Source organism: Ovis canadensis, chromosome 1 (assembly GCF_042477335.2).
Source record: "Ovis canadensis isolate MfBH-ARS-UI-01 breed Bighorn chromosome 1, ARS-UI_OviCan_v2, whole genome shotgun sequence".
Classification (NCBI taxonomy): Eukaryota; Metazoa; Chordata; class Mammalia; order Artiodactyla; family Bovidae; genus Ovis; species Ovis canadensis.
In genome coordinates this window covers 179,662,654-179,680,124 of record NC_091245.1, presented here as the reverse complement: position 1 = coordinate 179,680,124, position 17,471 = coordinate 179,662,654, and the positions used below count along the sequence as shown (strand labels likewise).

The 17,471-nt window shown below is 38.9% G+C and overlaps 1 protein-coding gene across 1 annotated transcript in view; it reads right to left on the bottom strand.

Annotated features, from left to right (window-relative positions):
* Window positions 1-17,471, bottom strand: part of CD96 (CD96 molecule) — a 102,291-nt gene that overhangs the window by 43,143 nt on the left and 41,677 nt on the right. The window contains exons 6-8 of the mRNA XM_069552942.1: window positions 15,443-15,533; window positions 12,813-13,001; window positions 5,558-5,650 (exon numbers count right to left, since the gene is read on the bottom strand). Coding sequence (XP_069409043.1) covers window positions 5,558-5,650; window positions 12,813-13,001; window positions 15,443-15,533 — 373 coding nt within the window. The remainder of the gene's footprint in view (window positions 1-5,557; window positions 5,651-12,812; window positions 13,002-15,442; window positions 15,534-17,471) is intronic.

Here is a 17,471-nt window from a genome sequence, read left to right as displayed (position 1 = left end):
TTAAATAAGCAGGGTGACAATATACAGCCTTGACATATTCCTTTCCTCATTTGGAACCAGTCTGTTGTTCCATGTCCAGTGCTAACTGTTGCTTCCTGACCTGCATACCGATTTCTCAGGAGTCAGATAAGGTGGTCTGTTTTTCCCATCTCTTTAAGAATTTTCCTCAGTTTTGTGATCCACACAGTCAAAGGCTTTGGCATAGTCAATAAAGCAGAAGTAGATATTTTTCTGGAACTCTCTTGCTTTTTCAATGACGTTGGCAATTCGATCTCTGGTTCCTCTGCCTTTTCTAAGTCCAGCTGGAACATCTGTATCCCAGCACCTCAAAAATTCCTGGCTCATTGTTGGCACTCAGTGTTTTCTTGTTGAGTGAAGGAAGGTCTTGGATGATTTTCAGTGTCAGAGGTGGCATTTCTGAGGTCTGCTCTCTGAGGCTATGTATGTGTGTGCTAAGTTGCTTCAGCAATGTCTGACTCTTTGAGACCCTATGGACAATAGCCCACCTGGCTCCTCCATCCATGGAATTCTCCAGGCATGAAGACTGGAGTGGGTTGCTATTTCCTTCTCCTCCTTCCTCCTTGACCCAGGGATCAAAATCACATCTCTTATGTCTCCTACACTGGCAAGCAGTTTCTTTACCATTAGCAGCTCAGATGGTAAAGAATCTGCCTGCAATGTAGGAGAGCTGAGTTCAGTCTCTGGGTTGGAAAGATCCTGTAGAGAAGGGAATGGCAACCCACTCCAGTATTGTTGTCTGGAAGACCTGGATTTATGCCAGTACTGTCTCATCCTAAATTTGTCCGGGGTCTTCTATGGTTCCACGCAGGCGTGTGCCTATTTTACCACTCAGCTGTTCAGCCTGTTGGGTTTCCCTAGGACAGTACTGAGAAAGCAGCTGGGACTCAGAAAACACGTTAATTCAGGCTGAATTGAGCTGGGCTTTCCTGAATCTTGCCGTTGGCTATGAAGTTCCATTGTTTTCATTACTTTCTACATTTGTTTAAAGAATATAATTTCATTAGGGAGAAAAAGACTATGAATTGGATGTCTGCAGCAAGATCTGTAGCTTAATAATTATGACTGATTATACAGTTCACTAGATCTTAGAATTTGTAATGAAACCACAGCCTTTTGAAGTTGGTTTTCATGACATGTTCCATCCCGTTTCCTTTCTTAAAAGAGGACAAAAGTGAACCTTACCAGCTTCTGAGGCAGCCAGTCATCATGTGACTTCATAATCACCCTCTGGGTAGCCAAAATGAAATTTAGATTTTTCAGTTATAATTCAATGTTTAGTCCAAGCAAGTTAGTTTCATTTAGATATAAGCATTCATGTTTTTTTTGACATATAAAAATCACTTATGTTTGAAAACATATCAGACATAACCTTGTTACTGTCTTGACAGAGGCCTAGATTTTGTAAAGTGAGAAATAGCTACTCTTATTACACTTGAGCTACTTGAGTCTGGAAGTAAAACAGGGTTTCTCAGTCTTGGCTCTGTTGACATTTTGGACCCTATTAATTCTTTGTCCTGTGTTGTAGCATCATTGACCTCTACATAAGAGATGGCAGGAGCACCATTCCTTCCCTCACTGGGGCAGCCAAAACTGTCCCCAGATACTGCATGTGTCCCTGGAGCAGGGGCACAGAGAACAAAATCACTCTGGTGAGAACCACTGATTTGAAAGAGTCCCGAGGTCCATTGTGGTGGAACCTTATTTTTAAGGAGATTTTTTTATTTTCCAGGAATTTCCCAACTACATCTCCTTAGTACGATTGTACATGAGGTAGCATTTTTCTGCTTTAAACAAATATGTTTCTTTGACTGTGCTCTTTCAAATTCTCCAATACTAGAGCTATATTAGATTGTAGACCCCTTAAGGATAAGAAATGTCCTTTTCTTTTCCTTGAAATTCTTCACAGAAGTAAGAATATTTGAACTGATGGAACAGTTTAGTAGTATATGTCACATAGAAAACTGAGCTAGAAGAAATTCACTTATGCCTTCAATTGGCAAACTGTATATACCATGACATATCATGATTCTTGTTCTTTTGAAAAAGAGAAAAAGTCACTGGAGAAGAGTATCTGGTACATCAGTTTAGTTCAGTTGCTCAGTCGTGTCCGACTCTTTGCGACCCCATGAATCGCAGCACACCAGGCCTCCCTGTCCATCACCAACTCCCAGAGTTCACTCAGACTCACGTCCATTGAGTCAGTGATGCCATCCAGCCATCTCATCCTCAGTTGTGCCCTTCTCCTGCCCTCCCAGCATCAGAGTCTTTTCCAATGAGTCAACTCTTCGCATGAGGTGGCCAAAGTACTAGAGCTTCAGCTTTAGCATCATTCCTTCCAAAGAAATCCCAGTGCTGATTTCATTCAGAATGGACTGGTTGGATCTCCTTGCAGTCCAAGGGACTCTCAAGAGTCTTCTCCAACAACAGTTCAAAAGGATCAATTCTTTGGCGCTCAGCTTTCTTTATAGTCCAACTCGCAACATCCATACATGACCACTGGAAAAACCATAGCCTTGACTAGACGGACATTTGTTGGCAAAGTAATATCTCTGCTTTTCAGTATGCTATCTAGGTTGGTCATAACTTTCCCTCCAAGGAGTAAGCATCTTTTAATTTCATGGCTTCAGTAACCATCGCAGTGATTTTGGAGCCCAGAAAAATAAAGTCTGACACTGTTTCCGCTGTTTCCCTATGTATTTCCCATGAAGTGATGGGACCAGATGCCATGATCTTCGTTTTCTGAATGTTGAGCTTTAAGCCAACTTTTTCACTCTCCACTTTCATTTTCATCAAGAGGCTTTTTAGTTCCTCTTCACTCTCTGCCATAAGGGTGATGTCATCTACATATCTGAGGTTATTGATATTTCTCCCAGCAATCTTGATTCCGGCTTGTGCTTCTTCCAACCCAGCATTTCTTGTGATGTACTCTGCACATAGGTTAAATAAGCAGGGTGACAATATACAGCCTTGACATACTCCTTTTCCTATTTGGAACCAGTCTGTTGTTTCATGTACTGTTCTAACTGTTGCTTCCTGACCTGCATATAGATTTCTCAAGAGGCAGGTCAGGTGGTCTGGTATTTCCATCTCTTTCAGAATTTTCCACAGTTTATTGTGATCCACACAGTCAAAGACTTTGGCATAGTCAATGAAGCAGAAATACATACTTAAGGTCAGCTTATTTCATCTCTCTTTGTAACGCTTCCTGAATTCATGAACTCATAGACACCCTTCCATACTCAAAGATAAAGGCAACCCACTCCAGTATTCTTGCCTGAAAAATTCCATGGACAGAGGAGCCTGGCTGGCTATAGTCCTAAGGGTCTCAAAGAGTCGGACACAACTGAGTGACCAAGCACAACAACAACGACACGACCTCTCCTTCAGTATTGTAATTCTATAAAACACAGCACTTTCCACCTTACTATTTGGACTTACTATTTTCATATGTGCATGTCATCTTTCTCCAAGCACACAACAATCTTTCTGAAGGCAGAAACAAATTGTTATCTCTTTTGATACCAAAGAGTCTATTACATGATATCTACATAGTGAAGGAGCATTATTCTCATTTTTTCTTTTTCATTCACTTATTCAGCTAATGTTTTTGCATTCCAATTCTGTGCTAGGCATGTGGCAGGAAGCAAAACAAATATGATCCTTGTCCTCATGAAGTTTTTAGACCAGTTGGAAAAAACATGTCATTTAATGTATTGAGAACTAGATTTATATTGAGAAGAATTTTGTGTGAATACTAACTTTGCCACTTATTAGTCATGTGGTCACTTATGCTCTCAGTATCTCAGTGTCCCCATCTGGAAAATGGGAATGGGAATGGGAATGCTTGCTCCATCTATCTCTCATTATGAGTGTGTGCCTGCTTAGTCACTTCAGTCATGTCTGACTCTTTGCAACCCCATAGACTGTAACCTGCCAGGCTCCTCTGTCTATGGGATCCTCTCATTATAAAAAAGATCAATGAGTTTTAGGTGCAAACATTTTCTAAGTGATAAAATGTGGTTGCTTTACTTTGTACACAAATTCTTTGACACTTTTTCCTTCAAGATGTGGAGCTCAATTCTCTTCCTCGAGTATAAGCTGGACATAGTGACTTCTTTTTAACAGATAGAATATAGCAGTAATAATGGTATACAGTTTTGTAGACTGGGTCATAAGGAGGCAGAGGGGTTTTATCTTGGTGACTCTATTTCTTGAATTAGATGGTCTGGGGGATTACAGCTGCCATAGAGAGAGGCAGCCCTGTAGAGAGGTCCATGTGGTGAGTGGCTGAGACCTCCTGCTGACGTGTCCAAGTTTGGAAGCAGAGCCCTCAGCTTCAGTCAAGCCTTCAGACGTCGGGAGCCCAACAGCCTGACTCCACCCTCATGAAAGAACCTGAGCCACACCCCAGCTAAGCTGCTCCTGTCTCATGTAAAACCACATGAGACAATATATATGTTAAACCTAGTTTATTTTTGTTTCGGTAATTTGTTATACAGCGATAGATAACTAATACATAGAGTACTAGAGAGATTTAAGGTATTACTGTTGAATATGCTAATGTTTGTTGAATGAAGAATATCATAATTTACTATGGTTTATTGCTGAATGTTGAGTTAGAAGTGGAAGAAAAAGAAGCCTAAAAGAGAGAAAATTATAAAGTCTCAAGAACTAGGTAAAAATAGATGGATGCAAAACTTCTATTGGGTGATTTGTAGGCAGGCATTTCTCACCCTGCCATGCTTCATTCTCTGAGTGCTATCAACCTGTGACAGTGACTGCAGGCTATCTGTCAAAGACTACAGGCTAAATGAATTGTTCATTTGTAGTGACTGCTTTGTTTCATTGCATTTTCAGTTCTTGTTTTGAGCTAAAATTGATAGTTTTAATTAAAGAAGAAATAAAAAGCATACTTCTACTTTATATAGAATATACTTTTCTGTGCTAGAGAAAGTCACCTTGGTCCTTTATTAAACATAAAGGCCACAGACATGGAAATTTATGATTTGTTTGCATGAATGCCAACTTCTGAAAGTCACTGCTATCCCTTTGCCATTGTAACACTGACCCAGCCTGAACTCCATTATTAATAATGCCATTGGAAGGCTGAATTCAAGTCCTCACCCCAGTCAGTTTTGTCAAAATTAATTTGAACCAGAACAGATTTAAATTTAAAACTATCTACCTACCTATGGCCCACAGGATCCCTATTTACAACAATTTCTTAAACACCCCACTGAGAGCACAGTTGTAGAGGAGCACTGTCAATTTATTAACCCCTTTAATAATAAATGCAGAATTTCAATTTCTCATTGAATATTTATTGACCCTGGTTTTGCCAGGTCTTAAAGTAAAAGACTTTGGAAGTTGTGCTAATTCTTTTAATCCATGAAAATAGTACTTAATATATTTATTTAAAATCTCCATAGATAAGAATGGGGCATGAATCATACAAATTTTCTGAAATTTTTTCTTATTAATCTACTTAAAGGATTAATAGTTCATGGGAAGTAAAACAGTATGAAAACATTCTTACCTGCAGGAGATATGCTGTTGGCTGGAGAAGGTCGTGTGCCAAGGGTAGATTCTGTAGGATTGAGTGGAGAATCTATTGGAGGGTTCACTGAGCCTGGAAGGATGAAACAGACATTGCTAATGAACAAAATACTGTGGCAGGAAGATAAAATATTAACTTAGTTCCCACCAAACCTTTATTCATCTAACAAATTATTATTGATTAAAAGTCATCATAGGGCTAGGCAGTGGAGTAAAATGGTGAAAGGCAAAGACATAGGACTGTCTTTAAAGAACATACAGCCTAGAATATAGGTAGGTAGCCAGGCACTGTGCTGAGTGCTAGGATAACAGAAGTGCGAGATGCCAGGAGAATGCATGGAGGGGCACCAACCAACGTTGAGAGGTCAGGAAAGCTTCCTGGAGAACACCACATTTAACTAAGGCCTGGTAAAACAATTATAGCGGCAATGTTTTGAGGCATTAGGCAAGTAACCATACAGCTTACAAATCCATAGACCCACAAAAATATTTTTTATCACTAAGAATACAATGATACAGCCCTCCAAAAGGACATGACATCAATGGACATAAGATTGATGGTATTACTGTGCTCTTACTAAAATTTCTATTTTTTTTCATAAATTTTTTATTTGGCTACAACTTTTTTTTTCCTCTCTCTCTCATGCGTGTGTGTGGGGGGGTTTCAGGGATGAAAGAGAAGCTGATATGTTTTTCACTTATCATTATACATTCATGTCAGTTCCTTAAAGTTCATTGTTGTACTGTAAAATAATTCTACCAGCAGTTTAAAACAATTTACAAATGTCAGAAGGACCTATTGACTTTAGGAATATGTGGATTAGTATAATTAATATTTAATTATTAAATATAGTTATTTAATTATATTTAAATTAATTTTATTTAAATAAAGTTATTTTTATTTAAGGCTAGCAGATTTTGTGATTTTTCTATATATAATGGCATTGAGTATAGTATTACACATCTGATGATCTGAATCAATTATTTGGACATTTAATTAGAAATGATATCATTTTTTCTACTCTTTAAGTAATAAGTATATATAATTTATGTCACTTAATAGCACATAGCACATTGGAAGGAATTTGCTCTTGTAATCTAAAGGCATCTGTGCTTTATTTTCATTGGTAATTTGTTATTGCTATTGACTATAGGTTGTGCTCACAGTTGGCTGTGACTTGCTATCATAAATGACCACTTGCTATTAAGTATTCTGAGGGGTAGTTATATGAAGAGTATGTGAATATGTCAGTAGGGGGACTATCCTCTTCCTCTCATGCTATCAGGAGCAAGTATGAACTCCTCAGTATGACACACAAATCTGATTCTGATCTAATCCCACATTAAATTTCCATCTTCATTTCCTGATGTTGCCTATTATCTTTTGACGGTGTTAGTCGCTCAGTCATATCTGACTCTTTGCAACTGCATGCACTGTAGCCCGCCAGGCTCCTCTGTTCATAGAATTCTCCAGGCAAGAATATTGAAGTAGGTAGTCATTCCCTTCTCCAGGGGATTTTCCCGACCCAGAGATTGAATTTGGGTCTCCTGCATTGCAGGCAAATTCTTTACAGACTGCACCACTAGGGAATCTTTATCTTTTACATCTCTTTAAAATCACACCCTCAATCCAATCCAATTTACCAAACATAATATGTTCTCCATGACTTCTTGATCTTTGTGTTTGCTGTTTCCTAAGACTTGCCCATTCCAAACTTTCTACTACGTGCCTCTCAAACTTGAAGAACTCTAGGGTTCTTTGTGATGTGCTCATAGTACTTAATGTTTACCCTAGCAAAGGCCTCATTATTTCATTGCTATGTCTCTCAAGAGAAGTAATTGTTTTGTTTCTCACTGTATTCCTAGTTCCCGGCAAACGTAAGTAGATGAATATATATATTCCCTCTTACCCCTGAATGAAAGAAGATCAATTTTAAATATGTATCTGACTGCTGTTATGTCATAAGCCTCATTTTCCAAACTATTGGGCTGGCCAAAAAGTTTGTTTGGGACTTTACAGAAATAGCAGCCTTAATGAGATGGAACATTGGTATGGAAAAATAATGCAAAGGTGTTTTTGTCTGTAGATTGATTAGAATAGAGACTGGCAAACTATGGCTAAGGTGAAATTCCACTCACTGTCTATATTTGCAAATAAAGTTTTATTGAAATACATCCATGCCCATTTGTTTATGTATTGTCTATGGCTGCTCTTGTACTACAATAGCAGAGCTGAATAACTGTGATAGAGACCACACGGTCCATAAAACAACATATTTACTATCCGGCAGGTTAAAAACAGAAAATATTCGCCAACTGGAACAAAAGCTGTTGATAGGTTATGCTCAATCCTAGGTTTCTGAATTAGGAAAGAAGCATTTAATTTTTATTTGTTGACTATTTTATATTAAGGTATTATTTTGCCAGGTTTCATCACTAAATATCTTTGTAAGCTGCAGGGTCCTTAGCTTCACAGTGCATTATGATGTTACTGCAAGATTTGCATTTTGAGATGAGCTCTTTGCTCTATGACAAAAATGATGCACAGCTTTGCTGAGGCTGTCAAGAGTTTCTAGTTTCAGACTGGCCTATGAAGTAGAAGTTCTGTCCTGGTGAAAACAAAACTAAGCGGGTATAAAAAGGAGGGGCTAAAACCTAACAAAGAAAATGTATTTCCCAAAATCAAATACAGAATTTAACAGAAACATGTCAGCTAGTTTTCAGACCATTACATTCACCATAATGTTGTAAAGGGCTGGGCTGCTGAACACTTCATCCATTTCTGAGTGTGTTCACTCTGCACAGGCCTGGCAGGGCTCTTGGGACCACCCCCATGGGCAGCAGTGGCCATGTGTGTCCCACAAGGGCAGCGGGGTCAATTCTAGAGCTTCCTCAGAGTTTGACTCAGCCATTAGCTGGTTCACTCAGAAAAGAACTGAACTTCAGGGTTTGGGTAGGTACTTGCTTCTCAAAATGTGGTCCATAGTAACTTTTAGGATCTTATTAGAAATGCAGACTCTCAGGCCCCTTCCCAATCCCTCAACTTACTGAATCAAAATCTGCTTTTTAAGAAGATCATTAGGTGATCTGTATGTATAGTAAAGTCCTTTCTTGATATTCTCAACATTCCTGGGATCAGTCACAGGTATGTGGGAAACCATGAAACCAGAGAATTTGGCTGGCGTATGTCACCCTCATATTCAGTAGTCCTCTCATTCTGCTATTGAGCCATCCCTTTTGAATCTTCTTCCCACATCCTCAAACACATATGAACACTATCCCTTACACACAGTGAACCACTCATCAATTCTTAACTCTCTTGTATCCCAAAGGTCTGGATCTCAGCTGTTACAGTTGGAAATCAATTTAATCAACAAATCTCTGTTGAGGCTGATGATAGCCAGAATATTACCCACCCTGGGGAGGTATCTGCACTTAACTTTTGAACTGAAACAATATAAGACAGTCCCTCTACTGCCCCCAAACAAAATAACTCCTTGCATATACCAAAACATTGATTCTGCAGCACTACAATGTTAGACATTCTCATAGACTAGGTTGACATGCTAGAATATTTTTAGAAAGAGTCTTTTTTTTTTTTAAACTACTGTTGAATCATGACAATTCTTTAGGCCTTAGTATTCAAATAGCTGCCTGACAAGTCACCTTCACTTTGATCCCTTCCCTTTCCTGAGTTTTCTAGAGTAAGAATCACTGAGCAGTTGAATGTCCTGGAAGATAGGGGTAGGTGGGGAAGGAAGCACCTCAGAGGGCTGTTACCTTTTAGCCTTCCAACATTATTACTCTTTTCTGGGAACAAAAGAGAGCAAAATCTCCTCCCCTTCTCTCTCTAAATCTCCTTTCTGTTATATAATAGTCTCAGAATTTCTCTATTTTAGCACTAAGAGACACATTTATCTCCTGCGTTTTCATCTCAATATCTGTCTACTGACTCTTCCACAAGGCAATGATCCTTGCGCGAGGCATCAGAACTTTGGTCCAGAGTTTGTGAAGCATCCAGCAGTACTACTGCAGGCAGAAAGCATGTTTGCAAGTAAACGTTTAAGAACTTACAACAAATGGGAAAATATGATACTGCAATGACAGTGCTTTGTGGAGCCTCAACTGTATCTTCTAAATCATTCATGAAGATAGATATCAGAATATGAGCAGAATACAAGATATAATTTTGGGAAATTGAACTGTTTAAGATTTATTATCTTTAATATTTGATTGTAAAGGATGAAAACTCATTTGACAATTTAAAATTAATCATCTTCTCAGAGCCTAAAATTATACTAGAGCAGGGCTATCCTGTAAAATTGAAATTATGGTGTGCTTTGAGTACCAGAATCAGTGCTCTTCCTTATTACCTTAAAAATATTCACTATTTTCTGATATTAAAGTCAAATACAGTTCAAGAGAATGAGAAGGCAAGCTTGGAAGAAAATATTTGCAAAAGACACATCTGATAAAGAACCGTTATCAAAATATTCAAAGAATTCTTAAATATCAACAATAAGAAAACAGATAACCTGATTTAAAAATGGGCAAGAGTTAGACATCTCACCACAGAAAATATAAATTTGGCAAATAAGCATATGAAAATGTGCTTCACATCATATATCATCAGAAAATGCAAATTGAAACAATGCTGAATTATTGCTACACCTGTTAGAATGGCTGAAATTTAGAATACTGACAATACAAAATGCTGGCAGGGACGTGGAGCAATAGTAACCCTCCTTCATTGCTGGTCAGTTTCGAAGACAATTTGGTGATTTCTTATAAATCTAAACATACTCTTAGAATACAATCTAGCAATTGTGCCCCTTGGTATTTACTCAAAGGATTTGCAAACACATGACCCACACAAACTTGCACATGAATGTTTATTGAAGCTTTACTTTTTAAAAATTTTTATTTGAGTATAGTTGATTTATAATCATTTCAGGTGTATAGTAAAGTAAATGGCCTATATGGGAAAAGAATATAAAGGCTTTATTTTTTATTGCCCAAACTCAGAAGCAAACAAGATGTCCTTCAGTAGATGAATGGATATATAGACTGTGGTATACTCATTGAAAGGAATACTATTCAGTGCTAAAAAAACACTATCAAGCCATGAAAAGACATGGAGGAATCCTAAATGCATACTGTTAAGTGAAAGAAGTCTGTATTAGGACAGTGAAAACTTAGGGCTCTATGACACTATAATGATGAGAACATCATTTGTCCAAATCCATAGTATGCATATCACCGAGAGGAAGCCCTAGAGTAAACTAAGGCCTTTGGGCAGTTGTCTTGTGTTGGCATAGGTTCATCAGTGGTGACAAAGGCACCATTCTGGTGGGTGATGTGGATAACGAGGGAGAAGATGCACATGTGGGGAAGGGGCATATGGGAAATCTCTGTACCTTCCTCTTAATTTTGCTGTGAAGTTGAAACTGCTCTAAAAAATAGTCTTTAAACAATAACAAAAAGCCAAGAGACAGTCTTAACATCATAAAATATTTTTCAAATGTGATGCTTCGCTGGTGGCTCAGTGGTGAAGAATCTGCCGCCAATGCAGAAGATGTGGGTTCAGTCCCTGGGTCAGGAAGATCCCCTGGCGAAGGAAATGGCAGCCCACTCCAGGATTCTTGTCTGGGAAATCCCATGGACAGAGGAGCCTGGTGGGCTATAGTCCATTGGGTTGCAAAGAGTCGGACACGACTGAGCGACTAAACAAACAACAAAATCTGTCTACGATGATTCAGGACTCTGCCAAAGCTACTGGGAAATCGATGTGAGAACCAGCTGCTTCTACCCTCTTCCAGGATTGTAGCCCTAACCTCGTACAGTGTTCTGGAAAGGAGGAGCACTTATTTCTGAGGGAATTAGGTCACGTTGAGTACGAATATTTCATGACCATTCCTGAATAATTAATTCAAAGTTCACAGAATGAGGTGAATGCGCAGGGATGCAGCGACGATGCTACTGTCCTGGTGTCTGAATGGCACCTCTTTCTGCAGGGTCGGTGGCGGGGGTGGACTTACAGAGCCACATACCCGGTCCGAGGCTCACAGGAACCAAACACTGGCACTGGTGTCAGGGTTGGGAAGCAGCCAATATGCAGACTGTAGCCTTGAAACAAAGGGAAATTTTTCCCTCATAAATTATTCTGGTTTTTATAAGTTATATACTGTAGCGTCTCTGAAAATAGGAAGGTGGTAAAAGATGTCAGTGATTCTGTGGAGTTGTAATAATGACTTGCAAAATTAAGTTTTATAGGTACTACTTTGTTGTTACATAAGATTAGTTGACAGCTGTCACTTCATACTTCAGTTTTTTATGGGCAATCTGTTGTCACTATATTTGTTGAGACATTTGTTCACATCTCTTTTGTAGTAAATCTTTATTACTTGATCTGGTTCAGAGTAATGTATTCTGGTTAATCAAATGTTGCAATAAGTAGAATGATCCCACATATCAACTTTGAAGTCATAAAAATCCTCTGTATAAGATTTTGTGCTTCAAATATAGGTATACTAAAATCATGATATGGTATACATGGCTTTTCCAGGCTTCCTTGGTGGCAGAGTGGTAAAGAATCTGCCTATCAATGCAGGAGACACAAGGGGCATGGGTTCGATCCCTGGGCTGGGAAGATCTTCTGGAGGAGGAAATGGCAACCTGCTCCAGTATTCTTCCCTGTAAAATTCTGTGGACAGAGGAGCCTGTTGGGCTACAGTCCATGGGGTAGCAAAGAGCGGACAAGACTAAGCAAACACACATACACAACATGGCTTATCCATTCCTAAGTATTAGAATGAAATATGCTATATGTAAATAGATCCTTTTATAGACTCAGAAGTAATTTTAGGATTTTAAAAACTCTCTTGATTATAAATATGTTAGTGTTAAATTTCATTATATGGTAGATTAACAAAAATGCTAGTTAATTGAGTTATTATTAATTGAATCTGAACAAAAAGTTCACTGTACTCACCAGAAATTCTTGGAAACAGGAATTAGCTACTTTTTATTTGAAGAAATTCTTTTCAGTAGAGTCCCTTTAGTCAAAAAATGTTTGATACTTTGAAATTGAATAATTTTGAATAGTGTAGAGAGAGTTTTCAGAGATTAAAATATCATGGAAACAATCAGTATTCTATTTGTTTTAGTTAGAAATGTTCTGAGCTTATGGCAGTCTTGGCCACCCTCTTGTTGACCTCATTAAATAGATAACTCACCCAAGGAAAATGTGATCTTTTCAGATGAGCTATTCCACACTTTGTGTCCAGGGGCCGGAGACAGAGCCATACACCAGATGGTCAGGTTGTCTGAGTGGGCTGGTTTAATATCATATACACTTGTCAAAACAGATTTCAGTTCCCAAAATCCATCTTTGTTTTTTCTTTTTTCACTAGTGATATACATTTCTACAAGACAGATAAGAACAAAGTTCATCACAAACATTTCCCATATGAGTCGTGAAATGATGTCAGGGCATGGCTGGAGACAGTTCAGCTTACAGTGGTGTAGTCTACAGGTGGTCAAACTGAAGCTCTTGTCCATTTGTCTGGCAGGCCTGGAATTAAACTGAACTGTTTTGTTCAAGCTCCTACATGGCATTGATCCATGGTCAAGGTATGGAATATATTGGTTAAAGGTGTTGCTTTATTTATAACCAGGGGTCTAGTGGGTCTGGGGGCAAGTTTCCCCAGCTCATCAGCATTGCTGATAACAGTGAGATTGATGATTTGTCCCTGGCCTGAGTGAGATCCTGGGAGGTCTCTTCTGTGGAGAGTGAGTAGTAGCAAGAATACACCTAAGTGACCAGAAAAATATAAAACAACCTCAGCTGAGACTCCATTTTGGGTCCTCCACTTTGAGGTGCTGTGAATGTGTACATGGGATGGATGGTGGCTCAGATGGTAAAGAAAGTGAAAGTGAAGTCGCTCAGTTGTGTCTGACTCTTTGCAACCCCGTGGACTGTAGCCCACCAGGCTTCTCTGTCCATGGGATTCCAGGCAAGAATTCTGGAGTGGGTTGCCATTTCCTTCTCCAGGGGGTCTTCCCGACCCAGGGATAGAACCTGGGTCCCCTGCATTGCAGGCAGACGCTTTACCCTCTGAGCCACCGGGGAAGCCCAAATGGTAAAGAATGTGCCTGCAATGCAGGAGACCCGGTTCGGTCCCTAGATTGGAAAGATCCCCTGGAGAAGGGAATGGCCCCTATTCTAGTATTCTTGCCTGGAGAATTTCACGGACAGAGGAACCTGGCCAGCAATGGTCCATAGTGTCCCAAAGAGTCGGACATGACCAAGCGACTAACACTTTCACTTCACTTTCAAATGTGTACATGGGATTCATATCCTTGCTGCTGCTGCTAAGTCGCTTCAGTCGTGTCCGACACCATGCGACCCCATAGACGGCAGCCCACCAGGCTCCCCCGTCCCTGGGATTCTCCAGGCAAGAATACTGGAGTGGGTTGCCGTTTCCTTCTCCAATGCATGAAAGTGAAAGTGAAGTTGCTCAGTTGTGTTCGACTCTTAGTGACCCCATGGACTGCAGCCTGCCAGGCTCCTCCATCCATGGGATTTTCCAGGCAAGAGTACTGGAGTGGGGGTGCCATTGCCTTCTCCATCCATATCCTTACTTTAAGGATATTGTTGCTAGATTATATCTTTTTCCTGAAATAAGCTGCTACTTATTTATAACAATGTATGTTATTTATAACGCTGTCATTTGGGGTCCTGTGAGTCTTCTTTAGAAATAGAATCCTGTTTAACTGCCACTGTTGGTACCACCTCCAAATAGCATACATGGCAGCGGGACATGAATGTAGAACTCTCTGTCCCTATAGGTCAGAACTTTTGTTTCACAGCTTCTTGACACTGAAGGTTCTAAATGCTAATTCTAAAGTTAGCACTTGCCAAAGTAGTAACTACATGCAGTTGTGTGCTGGTAAAATTCTGGCCACAGTGCCTGGCCTCACAGTTGCAAGGATAATGACCCTTCTAACATCTATGATGAACAAATCTATAATGACCCTTAACAGATATTTGCAGGATTGCATCCTATCATTATTGTGGGAGAATTGTTTTTAAAGTGATCCAGTAACAAAACCAGTAAGTCAACATGAGTCAAATAGATCAATAGAATCATTCATCAACAAAGACTGAAAACTTTATCAATTAAAGATACTGCAGCAAGAAATATGTGACTGCTACTATTGAGCTTTGAGGAAAAATGACTCTGGAGAAAGGAGAAGGCCCATTGTCCCAGGCAGGAGATGGCCCAGATTGTTCTGGCAGTGTCTATCGTGTTTACCATGAAAACATGGCTTTGTACATTCTCACCTGAGCTTGTCTCCATGTATGTCCTGCTCCAGGAACTTTTAATCCTCCCAATGAACATGTTCCTTGTTATGGAGCCAAGTTATTTACATATACTTCCTTCAATCCTCCACCCCACCCTACCCAGATCCTTGCAAGGAAAAATAGAAATCATTTGTTTGTTGATTTAAGGTAGTGATACTAAGTTAATTGGAACTAAATGACATGATTAATACATGTACATTGAATTAAACTTGCTTGCTCTCATAGAAGAGATCTGCATTTATGAACAGTTAAATAATAACGGTACTGTTCATATGTGAATGGACCAAGTCAACTGTATTTCTTGTATTCTGGGAAATACCTCCCTGCTCCTTGGAGGAGCCAGATGAGGTGTCAGAAAATGGCATTTGGTAGGCAAGATGATGTTTTTCTTGGAATAAGAATTGCTCTTAAATGCCAAGATAGACCTGGGCAGTGGCAATTTCTATTTGTTTTCTCTCTTTCTTTGCCAAACCCACTTCCATTGACTGATTTCCTTACCTTCTCTTTCACCTTGAGGGAAGCTCCTCTGAATAAACCAGGTGAGGTTTGCTGTGGGAAATACTTTCCTCAGTGAGCAGGTAAAAATTCTCTGGGGTTAGAGACAGAATATGGAAAGAATTATTTGCCAGTTCAGAAGAAACTGGTGCCCCATGCATCTCCACTGGGCCTCAGATGAGTCAAATTGGCACAAAATTACTTTTTCCATTTTTATTATTTTATTTATTTATTTATTGGTGGAACTCCCCAGACCAGGGATTGAAGCTGCACCCCCTGCAGTTAAAGCATAAAGTCTTAACCACTGGACCATCAGGGGAAGTCCTTTCCACTTTTAACAAGGCAGTGTTTACCTTTAAGAGGTTGCTTAAAATGTGAACTATAAATAGGCAATCGCCTATAGATAAGTTACAAATTAACAGCTAGAATTCAAGGTCAATTTAAGAAGAATCTAGAACTATACTAATGTTGCAAATCTGGATTCTGAGTTAGGAAAAGGAAGATTACATCTCTATATAGGCAGAATAAAATAGCATAAATGGAAACCAAAGAATAGAAAGAAGTTATAACAGGCAGAGGCCAGGGAAGCATATTCTGTCAGACCAAAAGCTAAAAGACTTTTGTTCCTCAAATAATGTAAAGTACTGTTTGTAGCAACAACTACAGAAACCATTTAATATAAATATTTCACTTTTGACTTGTAAAGAGTTTACCTAATTAATTGTTTATCATCTTAACAATGCTATAGGCTAGGTAGGACCCACTTTATTACTGCCATTTGACAGATGGGGAAGTCAGGGCACAGAATCACTGAATGGTTAAAGGGAGTGGAATGTAGCTGATGGTAAAACTGGAGGTGTTACCTTAATCTCAGTAAAAGATATTTCCTAGTAAAACACGTTGCATTAAAATAAGAAACAAGTAGAAGAGCAGATAGCTTATGTTACAAAACCAGGGAGCTTAGCAGTTGGGTTAGTTTATTATTATTATTTTTTCTCTCAACACTGCGGTTGTTTTGTGAGATGGTGGTTTCTTCAAGATCCTGGTGAAAATATGCAGTAAGGTATTATCTGATCTTCATTATTTTATCTGAGACACTAGAAAATTATAATCCTTTTTATAGTTTTGTTTTCTTGTCAAGAGATATGTGTATTTTACATGTGGCCAGCCCTAAATTTTTAATTCTCAGATATTTTTCACAGTTGATGAATATGCTAGTTAATTAGTAAAGAACTGTTACCTATATGTAATGCTTGGTGTGCCAATTCCCCTGCAGACTAGTTATACCCAAAGACTGGTTTTGAGCAGAGCTGAGAAACCAAATCTAAGAATAATACTAAGTCCCATCTTTCTGGTGAGATCCCACCAAGGTGCAAATGGACATCCCTCAGAACATCACTATAAAACCCCCAAGGAAATACTGAGACTTTCAGAGGAGGTTATTTGTTGCATCCAAAATGGTAGATAGCAAACACTAAAGCCCCAGATTTCCCACCCATTCAGCACTTAATGGGGATGCAGGCACATGGCAGGAATGCAGATCCATGAAATTCTGTCTCTTTCTGTCTTAAAAGCAAACGTAGGTCTCCTGAAATATATTCTTCTTAAGTAAAAGAAAGCGAATTCAGTTTATTTAATCCAATAAAATGCCAAAGACAGACTTTATCTAGGTGATTTGTGTAGGATCTATAGTGAAAAAAATGTTTTAAAAATGTGTAAAGGTTTCTATTAATGTCAATACCTTTAGCCCCTCTCATGATTTATTTTCTCTATGTTCATCTAATCTACCAAAAGATGATGATATGGTAATATCAGGAATTAGTAGGAGTTCCATTATTTTATAAAGGCAACTGGCTCACTGAAGAAATCTCTTGTTCAGTTCAATTCAGTCGCTCAGTCTTGTTAACTCAATAAAAATATTAAAAAGATTTAATGCCTATAAATTTTCTAAATTCAGATTTCATGGAATGATTCAGGTTTCAAATATTCTATACCATCTCCAGACAGTGTTCTAAGATTTTGCTTAGGAATA